General features: G+C 44.7%; 3 protein-coding genes across 3 annotated transcripts in view; 1 reads left to right on the top strand and 2 right to left on the bottom strand.

Moving 5' to 3' along the window:
• LOC131260251 (mediator of RNA polymerase II transcription subunit 7) overlaps positions 1-26361 on the bottom strand; it is a 137690-nt gene that overhangs the window by 10521 nt on the left and 100808 nt on the right. The gene's annotated exons all lie outside the window — the stretch shown is intronic.
• Positions 2339-26361, top strand: part of LOC131260226 (tachykinin-like peptides receptor 86C) — a 47796-nt gene continuing 23773 nt past the window's right edge. Inside the window, exons 1-3 of the mRNA XM_058261920.1 lie at positions 2339-2532; positions 7261-7406; positions 12386-12599. Of these exons, the coding sequence (XP_058117903.1) occupies positions 2339-2532; positions 7261-7406; positions 12386-12599 (554 nt within the window). The remainder of the gene's footprint in view (positions 2533-7260; positions 7407-12385; positions 12600-26361) is intronic.
• LOC131260219 (phenoloxidase 2) lies at positions 13937-23670 on the bottom strand. The gene is made up of 5 exons (XM_058261908.1): positions 23373-23670; positions 18303-18985; positions 17502-17941; positions 14470-14651; positions 13937-14385 (listed from the first exon to the last, which is right to left on the bottom strand). The coding sequence occupies exons 1-5, from the start codon at positions 23668-23670 to the stop codon at positions 13937-13939; spliced, it is 2052 nt and encodes a 683-aa protein (XP_058117891.1).

Raw genomic sequence — 26361 nt, 5'->3', positions numbered from 1 at the left:
AAACGACATATGCGAGAGTGCGCGCTACAGTATTGATAATTCGTTCTATTTCGGCGAATTTCGTAATGAATGTCAAACTAAGTTAAGTAGCTTTCCACCATCGTTATGTCGTTATTTGATTTTACTTTTATTAAGCACAACTGGAAGCGACCAGCCACCATCATGATTGGGTGAGTCGCTCGAGCGGATGAGTGCTTCCGAGGAAGTACTTAAAGCGTACGAAATTGTTTAAAAAATACGTCTAACAACCTCGACGCCTTGATACAATTATTGGGAAGCTGGCAGCTAGCAACAAACGAACGCTGGGGCACGGTAGTCATGCGGGAAAGCGGCTGGGGCAAACGGCGGACCAAATCGAAATACACACACATGCTCACATCTTACTCCTGGGAGCTATTTAATGACCAATTATCCATTTGAAGCTAGTGTCCCTTTGCTCATCAACTACAACATAGGCAATCCTTATTTTGCAGCCTTTTCTCGTGGGCAATTATAGTAAAAAGGAGAGAGAAAGAGTAAGGAAGCTTGCTGTTCGAGCTTCCTATATGATATGATTTTTGTAGTTGAACGTTTTGCAACAAGATCCAGGGATAAGCTTTCAATCGAACCACACACGCAAACATTGATATTTACTCGTATCAAACGTGCCTCGCCTCGTTATCAAAAAGGAGCTGTATGACAAGGAAACGCAGGACGGCAGAATCGAACGTTGAAGGGAAATGGAGGGGGTGTGGGCTTTTCTTTTCCTCTGCCATTGTTGTCCCGGTGTTGTTGCTTCGCCGGACCATCGATTGATTCCGAGCTGAAAGAGGGGAACCGTCTTTCGAAGATCGAAAAGGCAAGGACCAAAACAAACCTCTCTTTGGAAGACGTAACGGTTGACTAATGTGGATAGAGCGAAAGACCTCTGGCATTATTTAACTTATGTGGTGACATACGCTCTGGAGTGTCAACACGATCCTTCCCGGTACGATGAGACGTAGCTTAGTAGACCTTAATGTTTTTTGCTGAATTATGTAATTTTAAAATAATCAGAAAGAAATAGAATATGTGCTTTATCTTGTTTCTTAAATACATGCTGAGTAAGTTTTACGGCTTTGCGTCAATGTTTCATGGAGTAAAGGAAATAAACAATTTGACTTTACAATTCAATGTAAATACAAAAATTACAATTTCGTCGCCATGTTTTATGTCGTACTAGGTGCTCCAATTAGACATAGAAATCGAACATTAACTCAAGAAGTACCGAAACATATTTTTAAACGAACACTGAAATTAATTCACACAATACGTGAATTTTAGACAAAGCGAATTAGTTGGAGGTAAATTTAATTTTAGTTTTAATTTTTTTATTAAGATGGCCAATTATGTTTTGGAATTATGGATGTTAAAAAAAAATAATTATAAAAATATTCCTAGTTCAATTCTACCTCTAGAAGTTCGGACCAATATGTCCTCAATTTTCAAAGACGCGATGACAAGAGTCATGTTGAAAACCTAAATAGTCTCCGTTTGAGCTTTTTCATGACAATGATAACAGAACAGATGCTTGTGAACCAAAATGTGAAATTGTTGAGCAACGTGTCTTGAACGAACTGAAAGACGTTAGTGTTTTTCGCTGAAAGGGTGCATATTGCCTCACAATACCGTACTCCTTTCCCCTACCAGTGCCAGCGGTTAGTGTTAGCGTTCAGTAGCCTTCCGAGTTAGAGTGCGATCATTGACAGAGTAGCTGCTGGCTGGGTGGAAAGTTTTCCGCGAAAAACGATACGATATTGTGTGTTGGTGGAAACATGCTGACGTGCGCAGCGTTCGGTTGAGATAGTGTCCAAGTGCTTTCGTGCAGTGCTTTCGACACGCCGCGGAGATAATGCAATTCGAAAAGTATTTCTCGTTTCAGCCGAGTGTCGTCGGGTCTTAGTCGACTGTGACAGCTAAAGAGTGTGCCCGTGTGCGCGCGAGTGTGCGTCGTGTGGTGGGTTCGTGCGTGCAATGCCAAACGGGTGCGGTTTGAACCTCGCCGTAAAATCGGTACGTGGTGTATCTTTTCTCTTCGCCTAAAGTGGAGTAAAAGCTGGTGGAAAACAACGTTCCGGTGATGTGATTTGTCCCCCGGAGCGGTCAACCTGTGCCGCTGAACACATGCTTCGGAAAAGCTTGGTGTCGGTCCGGTCCCTGCCACGGCCCGTGTGCTAAGGTTTGTTTGTTGGTGTGTGTGTGTGTGTGTTTGTGTGAGAGGGAGTGTCCCCTTGTGTGTTCCGGAAGTTTTGCAGCGTGAGTGCGCTCGGGTAGCGCTTCGGGAGCAAGTCCGACCGACAGCAAGCACAACGCCATCAACATGAGTGAGTCCGTCGAGATGGAGCTGCTGATAAATTGCACCCAGGCGACCATTCAGCGGTTTCCCTGGTCAACGGACTACAATACGACCGTGATCAGCGAGCTGAATCGAACGGAAATCCTCGACGTGCTGGGCGAGATGATTACCAAAAGTCGTGGCTACGTGCCGAAGTCGGGCGATCTGCTGACGCTCAGGTATGTCAACCGGGGTCGCGGGGTGTGGGAAAAAAGCGGAACCGGTGGTCACCCGGCCTGACCACGATCGAGCGTGTGGCGGGAGCGGGGGTGTGGATATTGACGCTGAATAATTTATTGCAAATTTACCGAACAACGGTTGAAATTATGCTAAATTGTTTACTCGTCCGGAATCCACCCTCGGCGCAATGTTTGTCTAATGTTACTTCCATAAGCGCCCGGTGGCAGCAACGGAACGCTTGCAGGACACTTTCATGCCAAACAAACATCAACTCCGCCCTCGAAAAGGCCGCATCGAGTCGAGCTCATCAGCATTCCGTACTTCGTCGTCGCACGAGTTCAGTAATTGCTCGCGCCCACAAAATTCGATATTAATCAACAGCCTTTAGTTCACGCTTTAGTCGCCACCATTATATCAGCAAATCAGAATTTAGAATATCCCTTCGTCGGGACGTGTTTTCTAACACTCGATCTTTATTTTACAACATGTAACGTCATGTTTTCCTGAAGTACCATTCGTATTTATGGCAATTCTTCAACAGTTGCTTGAAAAGAAAAAACTGTTCTTTTGCTTTTCACACAGCGTAAGGAACAAATGTTATTGGCGTATCTTTTAATGGGTGAAGTCGTTCAACTTGTTCTTCCACGATCGTCTTTAAGTTATTAAATTAAGTGTACAAATAAAGCAAAAGCAAGCACGCGTTTCTGTTCCATCTGAAAATCGCCACTGCAGCATTCCTTTTGTGCCGGTGCTAACGCTATTTATGTCGTGATTAATATTTCTATCCATATTTCTCCGCCGTAAACACGTTCGGCGGTAGTTTTCTCAATTAAGCACCGGTCCAAAAAGCTGGTTGCGTGAGTTATGGCGACGATGGGGATCCATTCCGCACAGTTTGCTCACGTTCCAATCGCACAACATAAAAGAGTCCGCTCACGTTTTTACAATGAACCAAGGGCAAAAAGGACCCCAGGGTGACAAGTTATTTCTCGTTTCCCCGGCGTAGGGCTTTCCGTTCGATCGCTTTTTTGGACATCGTCTGCTCGCAATGCTATCGAATCTGTTCGCTGCCGGTTCAGGTAGCGTTGACTGAAACGATTTTCTTTTCTTCCGCCAAGTTACGGTTCACGCGTTCTTGGGCAAGAAATGTGTTTCGGGCGAAAAAACACTCACCGGAATGCGGTCGGCAAAATGAAAGCAAACAAGTAGGCAGTGATCAATTATGTATACAGAGGCAGTGAGAAACGACGAAACCAACTGTCATGTCCCTGCGTGAGGGCAATTTGGGTTTGGCGACTGTTTCGTCAAGTTTGGACCGCATGCTTCGAAGTTCGGCATGTTACGGGGGCGCGGAACGGCTGTCGAGACGGTTTCTTGTCCCACGTTCGCCGTATTAGCTGTTATTGTTTTCCGGTTGAGCTGGAACGTGCGAATCGTGTGTTGCGCCGAAACGGTGGAGCGGTTTTCGGTGTAGTCGACATAAGAAACATGTTTTGTCCTTTCCATAAACTCCGACCCGAGGGCTGCAAATCGACGCTGACTACAGCTTGCTGAGTTGTTTGAAGAAACATTCCACCCGAGAGGCGAACGCATTTGAAAAGGCTCCTGCTTTGTGTCAATTGCTGTGCTCATTTTCCCACAACCGCTCAATTTGTTAAGTGCAAAAGCGTGAAAACGTTTCTATGTTTCGCCTATTTGTCGAGAGTCTTTGATTCCAAGTCGTTGCGTTCGAAACTTCAGCCGACTTAATGAACATATACACACACACACATAAAATGTATCGCTTCGGAAACAGCTTCGAAACTACAAACGGCGGGCAGTTCAAAGGATTAACGGTTCGTTACGTTGACTTTGGTGCACCTGAGCGGTCACCTTCGTCCCACAGAGTGGGTTGAATGCACCAGCCTGTTGAAAATGGAGTATCCGTGTGCAAAAGTAAGTCCAACAACTGGGTGAAGACAATTGTAGCGCCTCGTATCGGCCAACGGACGGCCATTGTGTAAAACAAACAAAGTAAGTGGCCATGGTTCAGCGTATGTTTAACGTTCGACCCATGCTCGAATGGAACACTCAAGGTTCGATCGTTTGACAGTTTCTACCGGGCGCCTCCATCGCTTACCGTTCCGGTCGATCGATACAGGAGAAACGATTGTGTTGGCTGCTCGTCCGGGAATGGTAAACGCCGGGACCGTTGGTCGAGTTAGTGCAGTAAACACGTGCTCCCAGGAGGCAAATGGATGGTTCGACCGTTGTGGCGTTCAGGAAAAGTCATGCCGAAGAGCATGCATTATGCAGATCAGCTCTGTTGAGCGACCGGAGCCTTCGCTGACTAATTGTAACAAGTGGTGCGTTCCGCTGCGTACCAAACCATCCTCACCGAGGGGTTCGTTGAAAACCCTGACATATGTAAATTTACCGACAAGAAAGCTACCCCCGTGGGATGTTTGCGGTGTACCGAACTTTGTCTATAGAGAGCGCATGGAGTCTCCAAATGTACTCATCCTGTCGTTAACATTCAAAATGTATCGAAACGTCACAACGCTGTTTAGTTCGTTTGTTTTTTGTCCTGAAACATCATCTAACTACGCTCTTCGGTTTCATGCAGCCAACGAGTTTTAAAGGCTTCTATTTGCTTCTAACAATCACTTTTTCTCGATAGCATATTTCCTAGCTGGAATTTTGCGGTATTATTTCGATTAACATTCGTTTCAAAGAACAGAAAAAAGAGTCTGACATATTGAAAAAAAAAAAAATGCTTACGGTTTCGACTCAGGCCAGAATGTAGGCGATCGATGAGCTGCGTGGATGTGAATGTAATTCAATTGAACCCTACCTTTCCCACACCACACACACACAGCCCGTGAGCGGGTGATTCGGGGAAAAATTCTTTAACGATTATTGATATTTTCCTTCGCATCCAAATTTATTGAATAACTTACCGCTTCCAATGCAGAGGAAAACGGAGGAATACCGTATCGAATTTGGTTTTCCAATAGGATTGCAAACTAATGTATCGGGAATGGCCTGATAACTGACATTGAAATAATATAAAAGCATTCTGTTGTGTGTAGGGCTTCGTTTGTGTATAACCTTCCCTATATTTGGAAGTAATGCCTACTTTAAAAAATGGTATGCAGCTTTTTCAAATGTATGGCAACATCTAACAGGATATGTCAAAAACTCATTGCTTGCATTGAAACTGTTTAAGTTTTTCAACGCATTATTTTAATTCTATCCTTGATATATTTGAAAATCTTGTTGTTTTACAATCTTGCAAATATATGTTTGTTTCCAATTAACAAACTTTAAAACATTTTTTTTTGTTGCTCTTCAACTCGAATTATTAACCAAACCTTCCTTTCATTATTTCGTTATAGTTCTTTGCACTAATTTTTGTAGGATGCGGTAAACTTATCCATTCCTGACCGGTTACAATTTATTACTTGTCGGTCATTAAAGAAAATCGATTAACTCAATATAAAATTTGTTAAAGTATAAATTTTACGAACGTGGTTGTTGCGAGCACGGGGCCCCCGCGGCCGCTCAGTCCGCTCACCGTTAAATCCACCACTGGTGATACATTCTGTTGTTTGCAATTTCTTGATTGATTTTTAATAGATTTTGATACTTCTCATCGCTTCACACACAATTAATTCAAATGTCACTGTTGATATTTTTCAATTACCGCCGTCACTACAGTCCTTCTATTTAATTTGAATAAAATCATCCATCGTGCTTGCTTTCGCTGAAATCATTTTAAGTGATTTTTCTTTTGCTTCAATTCTCTCCTTGATTTAAATCTTCCAGTTATCGACACTGAAACCAGCAGTCTAAAAGCAAATGTATCAAATTTCGTACCTTATCGTCTTGCGTAAAGGTAGGCAGGTGCCTTTTTCTCCTTCCATTGCATCACAACACGTGCTGTGCTTACGAGCATAATTGAGAAAATAGATTTCACCTTAGGACGTCCTAAGCCCCTGCAAAGAGCCTATTTTGAAAAGTTTGAGGCAAACAAAATCTCCTCAAAAACGCGTACTCAGAGGTGAGTTGCGAGCGAAGAAAATCCCAGCTTTACCGACGGTTCCGTGCGTATCGCTATCCTTGGATTGTGTTTGGTTGATTTTATTAATACTATCGATCGGTTCGCGTACCTATCGGCCGTGTATAACTTAAGGCACGCAAAGCCGCCCTGAACGGAAATTAATTGTGCTGCGTCATCGGGCTCGGACGTGGTTGCACATGGGTTGCTCCAGAGCTCCCGGGCCTGAACACGGCAAACATAGCGTACTTCGTGTTGATGTCGAATTTCAGCCCAGCTTTTCGGTCTTTGGGAACCGTCCCCATTCGCTTTGCGGAACCGCCAACGTGTCACGTGTCTCGGCTGAGCAAGACAAATCGTAAAACGAATCGCGCCTGTTCACCAAAGTCTTTGGGATGTAATCGGAGTGATTGCGGCCTGCCACAACATCGCCATTCCGAACCATTGTAGCGTCCTTGCGCTGCATTCAAGGCCGTCGACGCTCAAACGCCGACGACAAACCTGTCTCCCGGATGGTGCAAAGTGATGATTAATTTCCCCGCAGGCTCGCCGGTGCTGGTCGAATTTTATCCGAAATTTGTTCTTCCAAAATCGCACGCCCACAACACACCCACACCAAGGCGTTCTGGGCGGTGGAAGTAAGAATTCGCCTTGCTCAATACGCTTTCTCCTTCTCGTTCGTTCGCAGGGAGTTCATCACGGAGTGTCTGTTCCCGACCACCAAAAGCCCGTACGAGCTGCCCTGGCAGCTGAAGACCGCCTGGGGCGTGGTGTTTGGCGCGATGCTGCTGGTGGCCATCACCGGCAACTGTATCGTCCTGTGGATCGTGCTCGGTAAGTGGATTTCGTCGTGGATGTCCGCGTGGCGTCTTATCGGGAGTATTAATTGCGTCTGTCGCGTTTGGATGGACAAGTAATTAGACGGCATCAATCTAATCAACTGGAGGCTGGCCCTGCTGCGGGTAATATTTTCCAGTGGGACCGCAAACTGTTCCATGCCGGCGCTGTGCGCAAATCTCTGCTGCAATGTTATATGTTTCGTGTTTAATAGGTTTAGATTAGGGCTCCATTTTTTAAGGAACCCTCCAAATGGGATACTTTGGAGGAATCAGTTCCTTGTTAGGATGAAATTTGCAATGTAATAGAGTGGTTGATAATGACTTCCATTAACACTCTGCTTGAACAGCACGTATGGAAGCAGTTTTAGATTTTATAAAACAAATGACTAATTTCAACAATTCTTCATGAAAAAATGAGGAACGCTAGTGCTCTCTTTAAGAAGCATAATCTAAAATAGGATTTCTATTGAGTTCAACAAGTTTAACAGCGTTATCAAAACAGCTTTTAACACGATTCTTTCGCTTAATCGTGGAGTGAATATAAGTGATGTGGTGCGACACTTTGTGTCCGCTGTACCATAGCTAATTTAATATTTTGTTTCTCACTGCGAAAGGTTAAAACATTATGTGGAAGCCTTGTTCCGGCCACGGACTGTGCTGTAGTGTGCAATGTGTAACAGATGCCGAAGCGACAGGGAGAAGGAAAAATGCTTTTATCATTCCGTTCTTTGCGACAAAAGGCCGGTTTAACTGACCAAATAGACCAAAAAACATAGCAAAGCATTGCTATACAGAATCGCCGATCGAAACCATCTACTCAACTAAAAACAACTAAATGGTCTGGTGAAACATATTTTCGGGGAATCGTGACATAGCAACAATCATGGATGTTGCTATTGCTTGATTGATTGGATCTTGGTTTTGAAGGTATACGGCAACGACTTATAAAAAACACGCTTCAATACATGTAGCGTATAGGGAGGCATGTTTAATTTACATTACATTTTGGGTTAATTATCTTGGGGAGTTTTTCTCTTATCGCCGATGAAACCTAGTTTTATTTTGTTACTTTACCTCATTGCTTCTAGGCCTGAAAAACTATTATTTGAAGATTGGGCTCTTCCAAACATAAGTTATATACTTTTTATTCGTTAGTTTCCCGGCCAATCTATTATTTTTTTAGATACCTAACTAGCCCGTGACATTATCCCTTTTTGCCGGCCTTGCGCCTCACGATAAAAGAGATAAACCATTATTTAACGCAACTGAAGCGAATCGAATGCTTCGAAGTGCTCGCTCTGTCGCGGTCGTTGTTAGCGCCCCCCTTCCTTCCCTCCCTCCTTCTCACCCACCCATCTGTTCCACATAGGTTGCGCTCCGTTTAATTGGGTTTGGCGGCCGAATGTCAACTGCAGATCGGAGATAATGGGTCAAATTGAATATAATCGATACATAATTACTCGCTGACCGTGCAAATGCATAGTTAATGTCTCTATCGGGTGACAATCGGAAGTGGGTCGAACGGTGCGTGTGTTCCTATGCTGCGGTAATGTGGTTTTACGTAACGAGCCCTTGCTCCTTTGGGAAAAGGGAGGAAAAGCGATCGCGATAGGCGCTGGAGCAAAGCGATTTATCAAGTTGCGTGAAATGTGGTTTCGGTTTACACTGTGCCGGCATCAGCACTACCAAATTTCTCCAATTGCTGGTGAAATTTATTCGACACTCATGCATGCTAATGATGCATTCGGAGTTTGCCATTTTGTTGGATTTAAAGACAACCACGTTCCCATGTGGAACGTTCTGTTACATTTCCTTTTGCAGTTTGTTACGTTAGGTTTTAGGGATATTTTTATGTTGAAAGTACGATAAAAAAAACAATGTCCTGATCACCGTTTTACATAGATATAAAAAAACCTCATCTGCTCATCCCTAATAAAGGTTCATGAAGGAAAATGTTGGAAAATTGAAACAATTTCCATTTCACACATAATTGACTTGGGTTGCGGACCAACTCCTTCAACATCAATGATTCGGTCCACCCTTCCCGGGTGAGCTTCCGGTCAGGGATATTGGGATGGCAAAAGTTTACTGAAAGCAAGCCTTGCTATCGGTTCGGTCGAAATTACGGACAGTCTATAATCTAGTAGCGTATAGTAGCATCGTTTCAAAGCGCTCGCCAAGACGAACTTAAGGGTCAACCCTGTCAGGGACAGGTAAGAAAATATGGGGACGTTTGTGTGGATGTCTCCTGATAAAACAAATATAATTTAGTCCAAAGATGATCCGTCCGAGGGTAGCTAGCTTAAGGATAGATAGGTTGAAAAACTACCTCTTTGAAGTTGCTATCGCCGTTTTACTTCACGAGTAGAGGGAAACTTTTAGAATAGAAATTTTCTTTGAAAATTATTCTATCGTTAAACGATACGGGACATGGGAGATATACAACAAAATATTCCATAGATCAACTGATGAAAGAATGCTTTTGTATAGAAAGATTAAACTACTGTAAATACTTTCTAGCTGAATTCAATAACTGTAGGGTAACCAAATTCTTAAATATTAGCTTGCGCAAGTTGAATAAGAAACACCTTTAAGGAACCTATTTTACATTCTACTATTAATTTAAGCTGTCAATCGATTAGTAGGGTGATGATTTGCATCTTAATTTTCCTCCGACAAAAAGGGCCTCTTACACCATTTTGGTTGATTGTAAGCTTCGTTTTTTCTGGCGCTGGCAGGAGTATTAAATTGGATTATTGTAATCAACACACTGGCAGCGCGAGGAAATAAGGCGCATCGTATCGCATGCTCACGGGGCGCAAAGTTGACGAAGGATAACGAAACCATCAATCTTAATTGTCCGGAGGCATACTTCGGGCCCCTTGTTTTCGTAAGGAGGATTTTTGGAAGGTGATGACTTTCTTAATTAGTCGCTTAACGCGCAACGGTATTCAGAAAAAAAGTAAATAACGAAAACAAAGGTAAATAACCTTCGCAAAACAAACCCGTTTGAGAGGGGTTTATGTCCGCGGAAATCAGTGAATTGAACTGTTTATATACATTGATAGGAAATGTTTAGAATCATGTAAAGTATAACAAGATTGAGAAAAGATTATTTATTGCAGCCGCATCTCACTCCCCCCTGTACAACAGCATAACGTTAAGCATGATCTATCATCCAGCCGTGCTGCCTATCTTTCCAAACTCAATCAATTTTCCTACAAATTCAATCAGTTTTCAAACCACTGCTTTCCATTATTTGCCGCCTGTGCTGAAGCAATCATTCCACCTGTCTGACAGTTGGAGGTTGCAAGCGTATAAAGAAAAGAAAGCCACGCCAAAAGTATGATAAACTCGTGTCAAATTTTGATTGACGATAGATAGCGTCTAACGAAGCTTCGCCATTTTGTCCGACCTGTTCCGAGCCAGGAAGGTGCGCCAGGAAGTTGTGGAATTTTCGGTTCGTTAAGGAAGAGTTTTCGCTCCGCATGGTGAATGTTGGTAGTCATAAAAAAAAACAAGTCAAATGCCAAAGGCAGACGTTGATGCCGTTTACAGATAACGGATCAGGCGACCTTCGGTAGGTCATTCCAAATGGCTTTTTATTGTGTCCAAATTTAATTTTAATTTTATAAACTTTAAACTATACGAGTAGATAGTAGCAAAAAATTCTTATTCAAATGTTTTTCATCGCTGGAATGTTAGAATGCAGAAAGCAACAAATATTTATTCTGCACATTCGCATTCCTTCGAATTTCCATGGAACTACAAGGTCAAACCTGAATCGCAGTGATTGTAGATAGGGTTTAGCTTTGATGTAGCTTACTGACTACGCAATCAAACAATATCATCCGTCGAGACAGTTCGTCTTCTCTACCTCATTCGCTGAAGTTTGTATTGTGCTTCGTTAATAGCTCCCGCTATCCGTTCGCCAGCATTGTAGCCCCATAAAACCCTCTCATCCGTGTGGCCATCATAAAATAAGGCTAACATAACACCAGCAAACGTGAGCGCTGACCATATGACGAGAAGCGGAAACCAAAAAATGAATCTGTACAAGAGATCACAGATCAAAGAACCAGCAGAGTTGTGTTGGCGTTGGTTCGCTGCGTGGTTTATTTAATTTATTGGCACCCCGAGGTAGCACGTTCTACGCATCGCACCGCAGGATGCAAAACGCGCAAGGGCAACTATGTTGTGCTCGACATCCTTGGTAAGCATATTTCCCGGAAATAAATGTAAAACAAAAGCGAGGATTTTCTGCTACCTTTTACCGTTGAATAAACGGTGCACAAAAGCTGCTGCTGCTGCTGCTGGACAAAAGTTCAACGAAGGCGTACGGTGCGATGATGGTGAATATATTGCACTCATCATAACTGATGGTCAGACGCATTTCTGCCTAAAATTCCTCGTTTTTCTTTTTTGACCCGACTATGCGGCACATGTTTGCTTTCACAAAATGCATACGGCACCATATACTGGTTGGATTTTTCCACGAACAAACAAGCCTCCACCGCTGCAGTTTAATATTGAAGTGCATGTGTTCCAGTTTTGCCTGAAAACATCACCAGATCTAAAATAATTCCGTTAAAAGCAAAACGCCGGTGCTGGAAACGAAACGTTTCTGTTTTTCAGTTTCTTTTTTTTTGTTCGATTATGGTCTTGAAAAACTGTTTGATATTTGTATTTAAGGGCCAAGGGTTATTTTATATATTTTGTTTTAGAGGACATCCGTTTCTACGCGTACCGTTGGGACATGTCCTTCTCAACTTCACATTGCTACTGGTATAGTTTCGTTTTTCCTCAACGAAAAAAAAGTTTTCTAGTTTTTGGTACAGTTTCGTTTATCTTCAACAAATTTCGGGAGTAACTTGTTCCTGTCACTTTCTTATTTAGTTTTAACAGACATTTATCGTTGTCGTGTCCCTCTGAAGCCACTGTTTTGCATCATAGCTCCCAATCGCTTTCTTACAGCCCACCGGCGAATGCGAACCGTGACGAACTACTTCCTGCTGAACCTGAGCGTGGCCGATCTGCTGATGTCGTCGCTGAACTGCTCGTTTAACTTCATCTTCATGCTCAACTCGGACTGGCCGTTCGGTTCGGTGTACTGCACGATAAACAACTTCATGGCGAACATGTCGGTCGCCTCGTCCGTGTTCACGCTCGTCGCCATATCGTTCGATCGGTAAGTACTTGCTGTGTGATAAAGAGAGATTTTCAAGCCGGAGTTCGTTTCCCTTCATAACCAGTTTAGGTATGGTAGGAGTTATCTGCGTCACGGCGGTTTATTAAAGATGCGATAAGTTACCCAAAGCCTTCCTGTTCGCTTAGTACATGGATTAAAAAGCAACTACGAAGGAATACTTTTTCTTTTGAGTTCGTAACTATAGCGTTGATCATGATACTGTTTGCACATTGCACCAAAGCCGAGTCATGCAGGTTCATTTTCTTCCGGTCCTTGCTGTTGTAACTGATGTTAGCCCCCGTAGGCCATAGTTCTCCGCCCGCATTGGTGTACTGTGGACGTTAAAGTTTCCACCCGCTGTTTGTGTACGTACGAAATTAAATTGAAAACTGTTCCGCCCTCGGACTGGCTGGGAAAAGTTGGAATCATCCCAGCACCGGCGCCGGATCGAATGTGAAATGTGATTTGATCGCCGAAGTAAACGAGTTTCAAGTTAGCGTCACCCATACCGTGGGTGAAATGTATACGTACTGCTATCACTCTCACCCAAACGTTGGGCGGGTGGGCACTTTCATGTCACCATTGGCACTTTTATTTATTTTCTCCCCGCCCGGGATCGTCGAGAAATCGGTGGCCGTTTCGGTGAGCGACAGGCATCTCCGAGTTGGCTTTATCCAATTTTTATCCTCTCCACTTCGGTTTTTGTTTTTCGGTGGCGAAGTTTTTCCGATCGCTAAGTTTGACGCAAACACATTTCCCGAGGAGCAATCGAAAAAAGCGCTGCTGAAGCGTCCGATAGACATGCTGCATTATCTTCAGCCCGTTTGACGAGCGGCGAAGAGATCGACGGTTCGATAATGTTATGAATATTGATGGTGTTTTACTTACAGAAATCAAATCCCCCGAAGCGTCCGAAGCCATGCCGCCGCGAGGTTGATAAGAGCACGGCGAAATGGGGAAAAACAAGCAAATCGAAATGTGTTTCTGTAACGTGGCTCGTGTAACTCGTTGCCATTGCATTCGGATGCTGTGCTCTTGCGGAGCACGAGTAACTTTTTACTGTTCGCCAAAAAAGGAGCGGTTTATGCCATTTTGGTTTATGAACTTTCCAAAGGGTTCATCGATTGCATTCAATCAAGGAATCCATTTCGCAAACCCACTTGAAGCTAGGGCAAACAGTACTTTGGTTGAAATGGGTGGTATTCATGAGATTTGATTGTAAAATATAGAACCGAAATGAAACAGTACGTGTAAAGAGTGATTTATTTTTCACAATTCATTTGTAGATGCAGAGAAAAGAAAATATTGTGCGCTAGTACATTGCGGGGCGAGTCTCCCTACCCGGTCCGGTTGACCGTTCGGTCGTTGTGCACGACCATGATCGACTGCACGGCCATGTTGGGCGTCAGGAAGTTGGCCAGCCGGTCCACGCCGCTGCGGGCGGCCCGGTCGAACGGGTAGCCCATCGCCTTCCGGTCCGGGTAGAGCCGATCGCGGACGCCGCAGTACGAGGCGGCATCGTTGCACGTGCCGACCAGGTCCTGCACGACGCGGTCCTCCTCGTAGTTGGACACCATGATGAACAGGTCCGCCGGCAGGCCCTCGGGCAGCCCCTTCGGCACGAGCATGTGCGCCGGCCAGCCGCAGCCGCAGAAGTTGAACTCGGCCTCCTGCGGCGTATCCTGGGCCGGCCGGTTTTGGTCCAGGTTGCGGAACGTGCGCTCGAACGGGATGGTGACGGTGGATTCCTTCGAGCGCCGCCGAATACGGTTCGCGCCAGGACGAACTGTCAGAAGATGAAACCCGGTAGATGAGGGGGGATATTTAAAACGACACAATCGGCACAAATGTGCGCGAAGGGAGAACTCACGTGCGACGAGGAACTTGTCCAGCTCGACCATGAACAGGCGCTGGTCGCGGAAAACCATCGGCGTGCCGCGTTCGTCGTTCTTCGGCGCGAGGAAAATGCGAACGAACGCCATCCGCTGCGCGTCCGAGTCGTTCTCGATCATGATGGTGTACACGAACGGAGAGTGCTGCAGGTGGGTGAATCTGTGTAGGTGTGGGAAAACATACATCATCAAAAAGGGAGGTGGGGGGCAAAATAAAATACCACCATTAGTCATTCTTCTTCGCAGCGAATAATGGCGAAACCAATTATGCTGCCAACATGTGGGCCCTTGAAGAGCCACTTGGCGGGAAAGTTGTCTTGAAGGGCAACGTTACGCGGACTAAGTATGCCCATTCCTCAAAAGTAAAAAAAAAAAATCTGTGAGGAGGGATTTTATTAACGGTACCTATTGTTTGGAGCATTTTTCTTCTATTCTATTTTGCGTCTCGTAAAAAAGTTTCAACAGCATGGATGGCAAACCCCGACTGTGTGTGGGTCGATGCCAAACATTCGATCAACTAAAAAAATGCTTCGAGCTTGCAGATAAGTGTATACGTTATGAAAGCACGAGCATTTATTACAAAGAAAGTTCCCTTCAAGCTAACACCCACGTCTCTTCGCTACTATAAACATTTCTAGCCCTGTGCTTCGTAAAATTATGGCATAATAGTGAACATGAAAAATAGATAGTTGATGAACTATTTGCCATTAAAGCTGCGCATACCGGAAGTGTTCCAAACCGAGCAGTGAACAATTACACACAAAGAGCCATGTTTATGGTGCGCCATTTCTGGCCTCGAGGGTTTTCCCGTGGGGCCGTTTTCCTCATGCGAGTTTGTATGTGTGGGGTGTACGTTTTTTTCGGTTTTTAGTGGCAGTAATTAAAACGAAAAACTTTACCGTTCTGAATGGCGTTTCGTTGCGTTTCGGGGCAAATTACTTTACCGACTCAATTTCCATCCCTTTCGGCAAAAGAAACCGGATGGTGAGGAAGAACCGTAAGAGAGAAAACTTTGGCCGGAACTTCAGCTCGTCTAGTGATTCTATGCGAACGATCGCATTGTTTGCAGTGTAAAAAGAAACACACACACACACACTGCTCCATCGAACATGTGGCTGCCCATTATGCGATGGAATGTGATTCAGTTGAGTAGTTTCCGGTCTCGTTCCCAGCACGGGATATGTTTCTGCTGTCGTTTATGTAACGAGAATGGATCCTATTGTAGGAATACGAAGAATACGTACGAAGCTCGTGAAGGGTCAAACTTCGTCTTTAATGCACGGAACGTGGTAACTTGCCTGCTGAATGACGAGTTATCTACGCGGTGTGTTATGCATTATGGCTGCATCCTATTACTAAGGGTGTATTATTGCTACATGAGTGCACTCTGTGCTTTAATGAGGTGGCCGCAGGGTATCGTTTGATTTCTTTAACTACTCATGAAATTACTAATTACTGAATCTATCATGCGTTTCGTTCTGTTGTGGTGTACCACGAAAATTGAATATTTGATACGTTTGATTAATGACGCGTTCAATGTACAAAAGAGAGTATTTTAATGTTTTTATACCACTTTTCCCAATATGAAAGAGTGCCTATTTTAGACACAATCATTTCATAATAAGTGATGGTCTAAAAACCACAAGCTACAAAGGTTATGCATTTGTTTTCGCGTAATAACCTTAATTGATATTTATCCACAACCACAACATTGTAGATCTAGCACATGCCAGTGAAACGGCATGTTGATCTGTTCGCTTTACTTTTTTCTTGTCACAATGCCCTTCGGTTCAAATATATTATGTATGAATTTGCCTACATTTACATAACTTATTCTATATTTAAAGAGAGTAAACACGTTAGATGTGTTTGGTTTGATTTTTGACGGAGGTTTTCGTGTTCGTTCTCTGCCCCTCTCTCTGGTGATTGGTTGATTGATTGGTTGATTGATTGTGAATATATTAACCACGGTTAGGCTGGAGTAGACCTTGACGCGGATTATTGGACAACCGCCACAAACGACACTTTTACGTACTTCCATGTTTGTTTGTGTAACGAGTGGCAAATTATCGCTGGAAGGAGCGAACGGGAGTGGAACAAATTGCTTTTTATATCGTTAATATTACTCTAAAAAAAAACACGAGGCACCGAGTTATCACAAACATACCTCGTCCGCTTCCGGTCTCCGGGTCAATACTTTGATAGGTACACACTGTCGCAGTACACGCTTCCATGATCATGTGTAAATAAACGGTTTACTCAAAACATTAAAAAAATCAACTGCGCAACAGTTCGGCAAGCGGAACGTGCTCGAAGGTTTCGGAGGCAAATGTGTGGAACATGCTCAACAAAGTGTTGTTTTAACTATTCGCACATAATTTCCCTTCCTTTCCTGCCCATGAATCCCATGCCCCGGGACGGATTCGGTGGCCCCCGGGGAAAAACGATGACGTATAAATGCAATTAAAATGCAATCAAACAAGCGCATACCGTACCGGGCATGAACATCGGACATGTCAGCAAACAGACAAAAAGTGGTATCGCTGCAAATCAAGCCGATCAAGATGGGCAAATGAAGCTAAACTGAAAATGACGACGGAGAAAAAGGTCGAGTTGTGTCAGTGGACAGATTACAGAGAATATTGTTTCACTGAAAATTATTACGTGTCCTGTTTTCCATGTTTCATTGTATTGTTCCGGATGGACGGAATGTTGTTGCGGATGTTTTTTAGCAGAGTTGTATTGCCAGCAACTGTTTTGCGAACTATTGATGCAAGCAGGACGATTGAAAGCCGACTTTCCTAGCGGGAAGGAACGCGGACTGTGGATAGTTTTAAAATGTGTTTTCTGAATATTAATGCTATCCAACTATTCGAAGCAAAACAAACGGTTTCATGAACAGGTAAAATTCCACAGAGGAAATAAGTTTCCCCACTCGCCTAAACTGACCCGACTAACACTGAAACAGGGTCGTCAAGCAGCGGAAAGAGCGAAGCGTCATCAAACTTACCTCGCAAACACATTGCCCCGGGGTACAAAGTCCATGCCGCGCGACAGGTCCACGTCCGACTGCTGCCAGAACGTCTGGAACGTGTTGACCGGGCCGTCCTCCGGCTGCACCGTGATGCCGGTGATGGAAATGCCGTCGAAGGTGAGCTGACCGCGCGAGTACGGCGTCAGCTTGTTCTTGTGCTCCTGGAAGATGTCGTCGATGTACGAGTGCCAGCGGTAGAACACCGGGTCACGCATGGCCGTCGCGACGTCGCCCATGACGCCGAACGACTCCAGGTGACGGTGGTCCGGGTCGTGCGCGTACGAGATAAAGACGTGGCCCATGTTGTGCATGTCACCGTACAGCTGCCGGTTCGGCGACAGGATGGACGACTCGATGATGTTGCCGAGGTGGTCGATGCCCTTCTCCTCGTCGAGCGGGATGCGGTTGCCGGATTCCTAGTCGGGGAAAAGCGCCGAAGAGGACACAGTTATAGACACTGAGGTTCTTGTAGCAGGTCGACATTCAGCGGTCGTTTCTCAGCAGTCTTCATCACACAAAGTGGAAAACTAACTTCTTCTTTTGCATCGATTGTATTCTGGATTAAGTACTGCATATCGGATGCATTAGGAGCATACAATACTTAACTCAAAACCACACACGAGAGTTTTACAGTTTCTAGAAACTCTGGCAAATTTTATCAGAGAATCCATGACAAGAAATGGTTTGTATGGAAGTGAAAGGTCATAGTTTGCAATTAGCTCAAGCTATCAACTCCAAATCAAGTTCCCAAAATCCCCGAATGTGTGTAGTACTTACGTCCACGACGAATCCCTGATGAATCGCCTCGTAGATGCGGTCGATCCAGCGCTCCAGGTCGGCCACGTCCTGCTTGATCTGGTCCGCCTCGCGGTTCAGGTCCTTCAGCACAGCCGTGTCGACCCGGCCCGGCCAGGCGCGGCTAGCGACGAGCGAGTCCAGCTTCGGGAAGTACCCCTCGCCGATGGGCTCGCGCAGGTTGTTCAGCCGCTTGACGCGCTGCAGTCGGTTGCTGAAGCGCTCGAAGTTGTAGCGCGCCACCAGCTGCTGGTGCATGTAGTAGAACAGCTCACCCCGCCGGTCCTTGTCCACGATGGCGCGGTTGGACGCGTCGAACGGGTAGACCAGATGCCAGTGCCAGTGGTGCAGGTTGACGCCGATGTCCTCCCGGAAGTACCACAGCCGGTGCTCCTCGTCCAGGTCGGAGGCGGTGTAGTCCTTCGGGATGACGATCGGCATACGCATGTCCTCGGGCACCACCGTCGCCTCCTCGCGTATCTGCGAGAACACCTTCGAGTCGACGTACTTGTCCGGGAAGACCTCGATGATGGTCGGCAGGTCCAGGTCGTGCGTGTCCTTCCGGTGCAACAGCGCCACCGAGAGGGCGTAGTTGAAGAGGTACGGATTGATGCGGTCGCGTGCAAACACGGCACAGCTCTGCAAGTCCTCGACATTGCGCATTCCTGCGGGAGCACGAAAACAAGTGTACTGGAATGTTGAAGCAGCCATGGATGAACTCGCGAGGATGTTGTTTTCTCAAGACGCTGCCTTGCCATGCAAAACCACTCATTCAAATACTTTGCATTTGCTTTTGCCTTCTAACTCCAAGGCGATGTCTTACACTCAAGCAATGTCTTAGACTCTTGGGAAACATGAATAAAATCAAGTTTCTTGCGAGATACATGGATGATGACAGCACTGTCTGTTCTACAAGATTGGTGCTTTTCTGTGTTCCTATAGCATTTCTTTTTAGGAGAACATATAACCTTTCATAGAACTAAACCAACGCGTGAGACATTCGAAGTGCTCCATTGGGAGTTAAAGAATATGGTTTAAATTTATGCAAAGCAAAGCAAACAAAATTCACAACAGAAAGTCGTCTGGTGAAACATTTTATATTGAATGCCAGTGAGAATTAAGGAGAAGGTTTGAGAGAGTTCCGATAGTAGAGTCATTGTCCTTCAGCGGTGTTTTCGTTGTGAGTTCAAAACCTGATAAACTGGTATGGCCTTTCTCCTTTGCAACACCCTCTTGAGACAACTTAGATTTTATACAAAGATTTTATTCAAGAAAATTGTTTGATAAAGCAAATTTTATGTTTTTCCCCAAACAATTGGATACTTTGTGTGTAAGCTTTCCCTGTGTATGAAAGGGAATTGGATAAAGCATTCTACTTTCCCGAGTTAAAAAGCTTTTGCAGACAGCAAACACAAATGCATAAACGTTCTAATCCATTTATAAAAGGACGACAAACACTGCCTAAGAGATACTCGCTGAAAGTGTACTGTTCCAAAATTATTTTCTTGTCGCCCAAGTTAAAACACGCACTTGTCGCTACTGTTCGCAGCAAAAAGTATATTGACAGACGTTGTACATTTTTTTTTTAATTTTGAAAGGTATACCACTGCTGTTGCTTACTTTGCACGGCGTCGAAATTGTTTCCCGTTGAGCTAGGTACATTTCTTGATGTAACTAAATTAGTTTCGAGATGGCAAAGAAGTTTACCCAAGGTGCAAAGATTAAATTGTCAACAAATGAAAAATTGACACGGTCATTGCGGGGTGGGAGTCTGTGCGTAAGCTATAATTCGATTGACGACGCCTCCGTCGTTCCGCCGAAATAAATCAGTGATGCGAAAAAGTTAGTCCGTCTTGATTTGGCACCATTCTTTTTCCACGAACAAATCACGCTGGGCACGCAGCGGAGAACTCTAGTCAGCATTTTTGCGATGAGTTCTGCAGAGGTCTGTTTTTTCTGTCGGGTTACCTTTTATAGTACTTGTATTTTTTCCGAGCACCTGAAACAAATCACTTTTCCAGCTATGATGGAGTACGGCAGAGAAGCTTTGAGGATTAAAATTACTTCGGGGAATCCGAAGGCCCAACCTTTCGGTAGGCTGTTGCCGCTCCGTCAGTGATATTGGATTGAAACGTTATTGTTGAAGAAATAATCTTTGTAATCTAATAATATCGGTGTCTTTAAGAGTGTACTTGCTTCACTGAACGTTTCCTAGAATATTTGGACGATGAACAAAAGAACAACAAAAAATGATGCCGGAGCTTTAAACATTTACTTTGTTTGAATATTTTCGGTGTGTGGTTGCAATCAAATCATGTGGCTTTTGCTTTTGATAAACGTTCGGAATTAATTTGATTTTGTTGTACTAGAAGAATTCCGAGAAGATTTGCTCTAGAGTCGAGTTTTGTTATTTGTTGTTCCTGTTTATAAACCTCTTTTTCTGTTCTTTTTTCATGTGTAGGGTATGGTTATGTAACGAAAACGTGGCTCAGATGAGTCGGATGTTGTTGGAAGCTGAACAGCAAACACCAACTCGTGTCGTTGAAGGGTGGGCAATATATCGAGCCCATACAAGTACACTTTTCACCTTGCTTACCAAGGAGCTTTCAACATCCGGCAACTTTGATCAATCATAGCATATTCGATACGCCGTCGTTGTCGTAGATTACGCAAACACCGTTATAGCACCGCAATGTAGGCCTTGAAAATCTTGCCAGCCCTCGGTAGGAAGATGCATCGTTGACGACAGTGTCTTTCCACTTGTTTAATGTTATGCTTTGATGTTCCAACATCTTCGGCGGCTTGATGAGCACGTGCTCATGCGAGACGGTTGGTGTGCTGCCGATTTTACTGACAGTTTCACTATAGTAACGTTCTGATCTTACCGAAGGAGAAATTTGCTTATCCCGGCAAAGCCTATACCATAATGTGTGTCCTACATTAAACACCCTTTCAGACGGTTCAATTGATTAGTTCCGAATAATGTTGTCGCTCTTTGTGGTGTCTTTACGCCGAATATGTGCGTAATGGGTGAGTTTTCCTGTCTACCTTGCGCCAACATGTTGTCGGCAGTGTGACAAGCAGCTGGAAACTTGCAATCGATTCGTGCCACCGTCTGGCTTTTTCCGAGCCGTAACGAAAGTCGACATTCGCTCCGACACAGCACCAAACTTGCCGTGGTTTGCATACATTATCACTTTGTCGGCGCCTGGAGAAACATTACAGTGTCACCGAGGGAAATGAATTGTTCGGTGAGGAGACGTACTGCTGTTGCCCGTATCGCCACGCCGGTTCCCAAACCGGCAGCAGTATGTCGACCGCCATCAACACGGTACGGTAGGCGGGTGTTCGGAACAATAGTAGCATTTTCCGAACGAAGTTCCAAGACCGGCGACACAACGTGCAATAAGTCGTCTGGAAAGCTCACGTAGCGAAAATTGATTCACCCGTTGCCGATAGTACGAGGTATCTGCATAATTTATCGGAATTGATATTTGTTAACGCCATCCTGGGCGTCTTTGGAGCATCCTGGGCGTCGTGAGGCACCGAAGTTACGTAGCAAAGAAACGTGATTTTTATCGAGTTTCAGAAGCAAGTGTCGAATGTCCAGAACTGTAGCGGTATGTCGCACATCTCCAGTGCAACGACAAGTCCTACCAGACGACTGTTGATTGCTAGAATCGTTGCCGGGTTTAAAGTATTTCCGGTGTACTCTCTTTCCCCTTTGTCACGTAACAAACACGTAGGCACGAGGGAAACTAAAATGTGTAAGGTGCACATTTCGCTAGTAAAAAAGCGAGTCCCTTTGGCAAGGACGTTTTAGGACCAACAATTGAGTCGTGAGTTCCAATGCATTGGCTAATGGTATGCAGCAGCAGACTACACTTAAGATACAAATCGGATTACAGGCATTTCTGGTCATAGCGCTAGAGGTAGTTTCTGGAACGCTTAGAGTCGCTTAGAGAATATTCCCCGAAGCATTTTTCGCGGGATTTGAGCATTTCTGGAGGCAAAAGTATTTGCTCTGCGAAACTAAGTTAGATTATTCGAACACAGAAAGGGCTTAAGTTGGCAAGTACGGCACACGATTTTCAACTTGAAAATCATTTTTCTCGAGTTGAGTATTATAGCTGAGGGATACTTGAATTATTTATTATAGGTTCTAGGGAATGAAGAGTTTCTACTTGCAAAACACCTTTTATTTTTCATTAAGTTTCATCGTTTCTTTATGATATTGAAAAGTGATTCAATCAATTCGGAGAATTCCGAATATCTTTAATCTCGCCCCGTTGGGTATAGGCAAGGCGTACGAGAATTCGTTTCAATTATGATTAAAGTTTGTTTAGAACCGCCATTGGCATCGACAGGAGCGCTACAGCCGAAACATTGCGGTGTTAAACGAGGCTTTGCTGCAGACTTAATGTTTACCCATATTGGACGTGATTTATTTTTGGCTCCGAAAAACATCGCACCTTTTGAAAACATTTTTGCTGCCAATATAAACGTAAACCCAACTTTCCTGCGGAACTGATGAATTATGTGCGAATGAATTCCTCCGAAACTGGTTGCTAGAAATATTAAATTTCTGCTGAGCCAGACAGCCGGACGCGGATGGAATGTTAGCAAAAGCGTGAACACTGTGCTTCTGGCAGAAGCATCCAAACCGGTTCAAACAATGGTTTTTTTTTCTGCGAAAGAACGTTCAGGTGGGCCTGCCGAGAATGTCAACATTTTTCTTCTCGACGCCAACATCGACCGTGGAGGAAATCCACCCCAAGGGTGGGATGGCAAGCGAAGGCAATTTTACCGTCCGCTCTGACACGTTTGACAGCGCCGCATGTGACAGCGATGTCCATTTGTAGCGCAATACTATGAGGCAATTTATCTTAATTTGTTGTCCATTGCTTTTTCCGATTTGCTGCAGCGTTCAGCTTCCGATTCCGAAACGGGTTGAAATGGGGGATGGGGTTTGGTGTGGCCCGTGGGAGGGTCGTATATTTTATGACATGTCGTTCGAGGGGCCTGCCTTTGGAAGCCCCTCCCGGTACCTACCCATGAAGATGTCAATCAGCCGTGCGGCTATTTTCCGGTGCCGAGGAATGAAGAGCGAAAACTGCTCCTGCCGCCCGAGCGACATCGGGATGCGGAGATCCGGCAGGGCGATGCTGCGCACCGTCACCCGCTCCTCGGCGCTCTCGCCGAAGCGGTTCTGGATTTCGGTGCCGATCGGCCGGTACCGGTCGGTGAGGTAGTTATCCGGCACGTCGAACACTACGCGACCCTTGCCCATGAACACGGGCTCGCGGGGTCGGTCCAGCAGGAGCAGCAAGTGCTTCTTGTCGAACACCATCGTGGCGGACGTCGAGTTTCACAACAGCACACTGTCTCTCACAGCACACAGAGTTCACGGAAGTCACGCCTGGAAGCAACCGACACACTGGAAGTAGTTACACTTTATGTAGTCGCCGCTCGCAGGAGCCGGGCTTTTTATAGTTCTGCCAACACGTCCGCCCCAAAAACCCGAAGCCGAAAGGTCAATGAAACGGACGGCATTGTTTTGGGCAGGCAGGATTTGATACCGTGGGTGCACAAACCTCAAACATCTCTGATAATTCCCCCTTGCGCGGGTGCGGGATCGGATTCTCTTTCGTGCGAGATGCGTACGCGAGACGAACATGATAAGGAGGCAGAAATAAGTATCACGCAGAAACGGAGCGAAACACGGTGCCTTTTCTGAAGTTCATTAACATCGCGCCCTGCGGTAAGCGCTAACCGCAAACAGACGGACCCAAGTTGCTCCCAAGAGGTTCTATCATGTCCCGCCTAGGTCATGGTTAGGCGTGAGCCGTGAAGAACCGTACACCGCAGGCCACCTCCTGCCACCCTCCCTTGCCCGCTTACGAATGAGTGCGTGCTCCGCATGGTCGCAGATATGATGGCAGAAGCAACGGAGTACGCGTGATAGCGCCAACGGTATGCGGTTAGCTGGGAGACGGTGACGTGACGGTGGACGATTTATCGAAACGATGATATGATTTTTTCCTTTTCCCAAGTCATTCGTCACACGCAGCCTCCGGAGAGTGCGCAGTACGGCAGGATGGTGGGGAGTGTTCCGAGAAAACGGAAGTAGGCTTTCTTCCGTCACGAAGTCGCGTTGGGTGCTACGTGAGGTGGTGAGGGAGGGGAGTGTGTTGGATGGAGTGCTTATCGTGGTCCAGCCATGCATCCGATTCGTCATGATAGATTTGCTCGATTTTCACGCCCCACCCATACACATTCAGCACGAATGTGCTACCTTTCACGTGGGCCGTTAGGCGCGTTTCGCGCGTAATGGAGTTGATCGGTAACGTTGATGGGAAGCGGTGAGTCTGAGTATTGTGCGCCATTCGCAGAAAACCGGAACGGAAGGACTTTTTATCGACTGTGTAGCGTGGGTGAGGGATCCCGGGGACTGGCTGGGCCGGGTGAACTGTTGCTCGTTGAGCAGGAACGATGAACAGCAGTACGGAAAATTGATTTCTTAAGCACTGGCAACACGTACGGGAAGATGATGCCGATTTTATGGAACACGTGGAGGCTATTACCGGCCGCTTCCAGTAAATCATCAGGGACGAAATGTTCGCGAACCTCGTCGAACGAAATAAGGAAACTTCTATACATTATCTGTCGAACGATGTCTGCTCATCCATATTATTTTTCAGTAATCAAATATAGACATTTGATTGTGATTTATTTTTCCCTTTGCAATATTTCGATCGGTTTAACCTTTTTCTTCTATGTGTATCATGAGACTTTTGCGATTTTTAAACGGTATGGTATCTATGCGACGATTGCAATAATTGTGCCCTTTTCGAATGTTGACATTATTACGGGAAACGGATTTATTTTCTGTGAAAATTCTTTTATCTAATGTAACTGTTACGAATTTTGAATTCATTGAGTGTAACTTATTAGATTTCGTCTTAACTAGCGCAAAATTCGTCCTAAAGGAGTAATGGAGACGCTTACTGGTGCGAACCAACAACTTAGCCTTTATTTCCACTTAAATTTTTATCGCGACAGACCGATTTTTCCCAGACTTCCTCTGAAGTTGCCCCTTTTGGTGTTGACGTTATCTATCGGGCTATCTTTATTGAGCTGAATTGACAGCTGGTGTTAGGAACGAAATTTTTGTCTAACATTACTGTTAGATTGGAGTTGCTTCATCGCCGTACGGTCACATGTTTGTAACGTCGTTATTTTTGCCTTTGAGGCTCAAATACTACATATTAGGGATGTTTAAAAAATGCTGACTGTTCCATTCATATTGTTTTATTTTAAGCTTTCTTTGTCTGGAGTTTATGAGTGATTTCGAAAAGTTTATCAATTTTCGGCTATAGAATAATTTTACAATGTTTTTGGATCCGGCTCAACAACTTCACGTGACTCACTAAATTTAAGTACACTCAATTTAGAATTTCATGTCCAAATGTATGAGGAGTTGAACTGAATCACAGAGAAAGCAAGAGAAGTCATTACGAAATCTGCAGTCTAACTGAATCCGTTTCGTAAACGTGTTGAGTTTGAGCTGAAGAATGTGTGCTTAACGTTGGCGAATGAGTGACTAACAGCAGTATTTATTAGTTGGGATGGATCCGAAAGCATTCTAACTAACTCATAAACACTTTAATTCTTCTATAGAAATTAAAATTGAATTTGAATAGCCCATAGACAATGTGGTGTTTGCTTTTAATCTGAATTTCAATAGGTCAGGAGACCCTTACAAATTTAATGAGAATTTCGATCTTTTAAAACAGTGTAAACTTTCGTCTTTACTGCAATCGAGTTTAAAGGATATGAAAAGTACTTCAAAATTCATTCAAGCTGCCCCTTATTGGTCGGCTAGTGATAAAAGGTTCAAGCGTAAATGTTTTGTACTTCCCACGAAATAGGATCCAAAGTGCATTGAATGCTCCGATGTACAAAAACTAGTAAAACAAGCATGACACTATTTTGGACGCTGGGTAACTACTTTGATCTCTTGAGTAAAATCACTTCCGAG

Source organism: Anopheles coustani, chromosome 3 (assembly GCF_943734705.1).
Source record: "Anopheles coustani chromosome 3, idAnoCousDA_361_x.2, whole genome shotgun sequence".
Classification (NCBI taxonomy): Eukaryota; Metazoa; Arthropoda; class Insecta; order Diptera; family Culicidae; genus Anopheles; species Anopheles coustani.
The sequence above is the reverse complement of the archived record's forward strand: the minus strand, read 5'-3'. Positions and strand labels throughout refer to the sequence as shown.

Bases quoted from the DNA above. Each gene is read 5' to 3' on its own strand.
- LOC131260219 (XM_058261908.1), bottom strand. From the start codon at position 23,670: ATGGTGTTCGACAAGAAGCACTTGCTGCTCCTGCTGGACCGACCCCGC. The intron at 18,986-23,372 runs GTAGGTACCGGG...GTGCTCCCGCAG, and splicing joins GCTGATTGACATCTTCATGG to GAATGCGCAATGTCGAGGAC. The intron at 17,942-18,302 runs GTAAGTACTACA...TTCCCCGACTAG, and splicing joins ATCAGGGATTCGTCGTGGAC to GAATCCGGCAACCGCATCCC.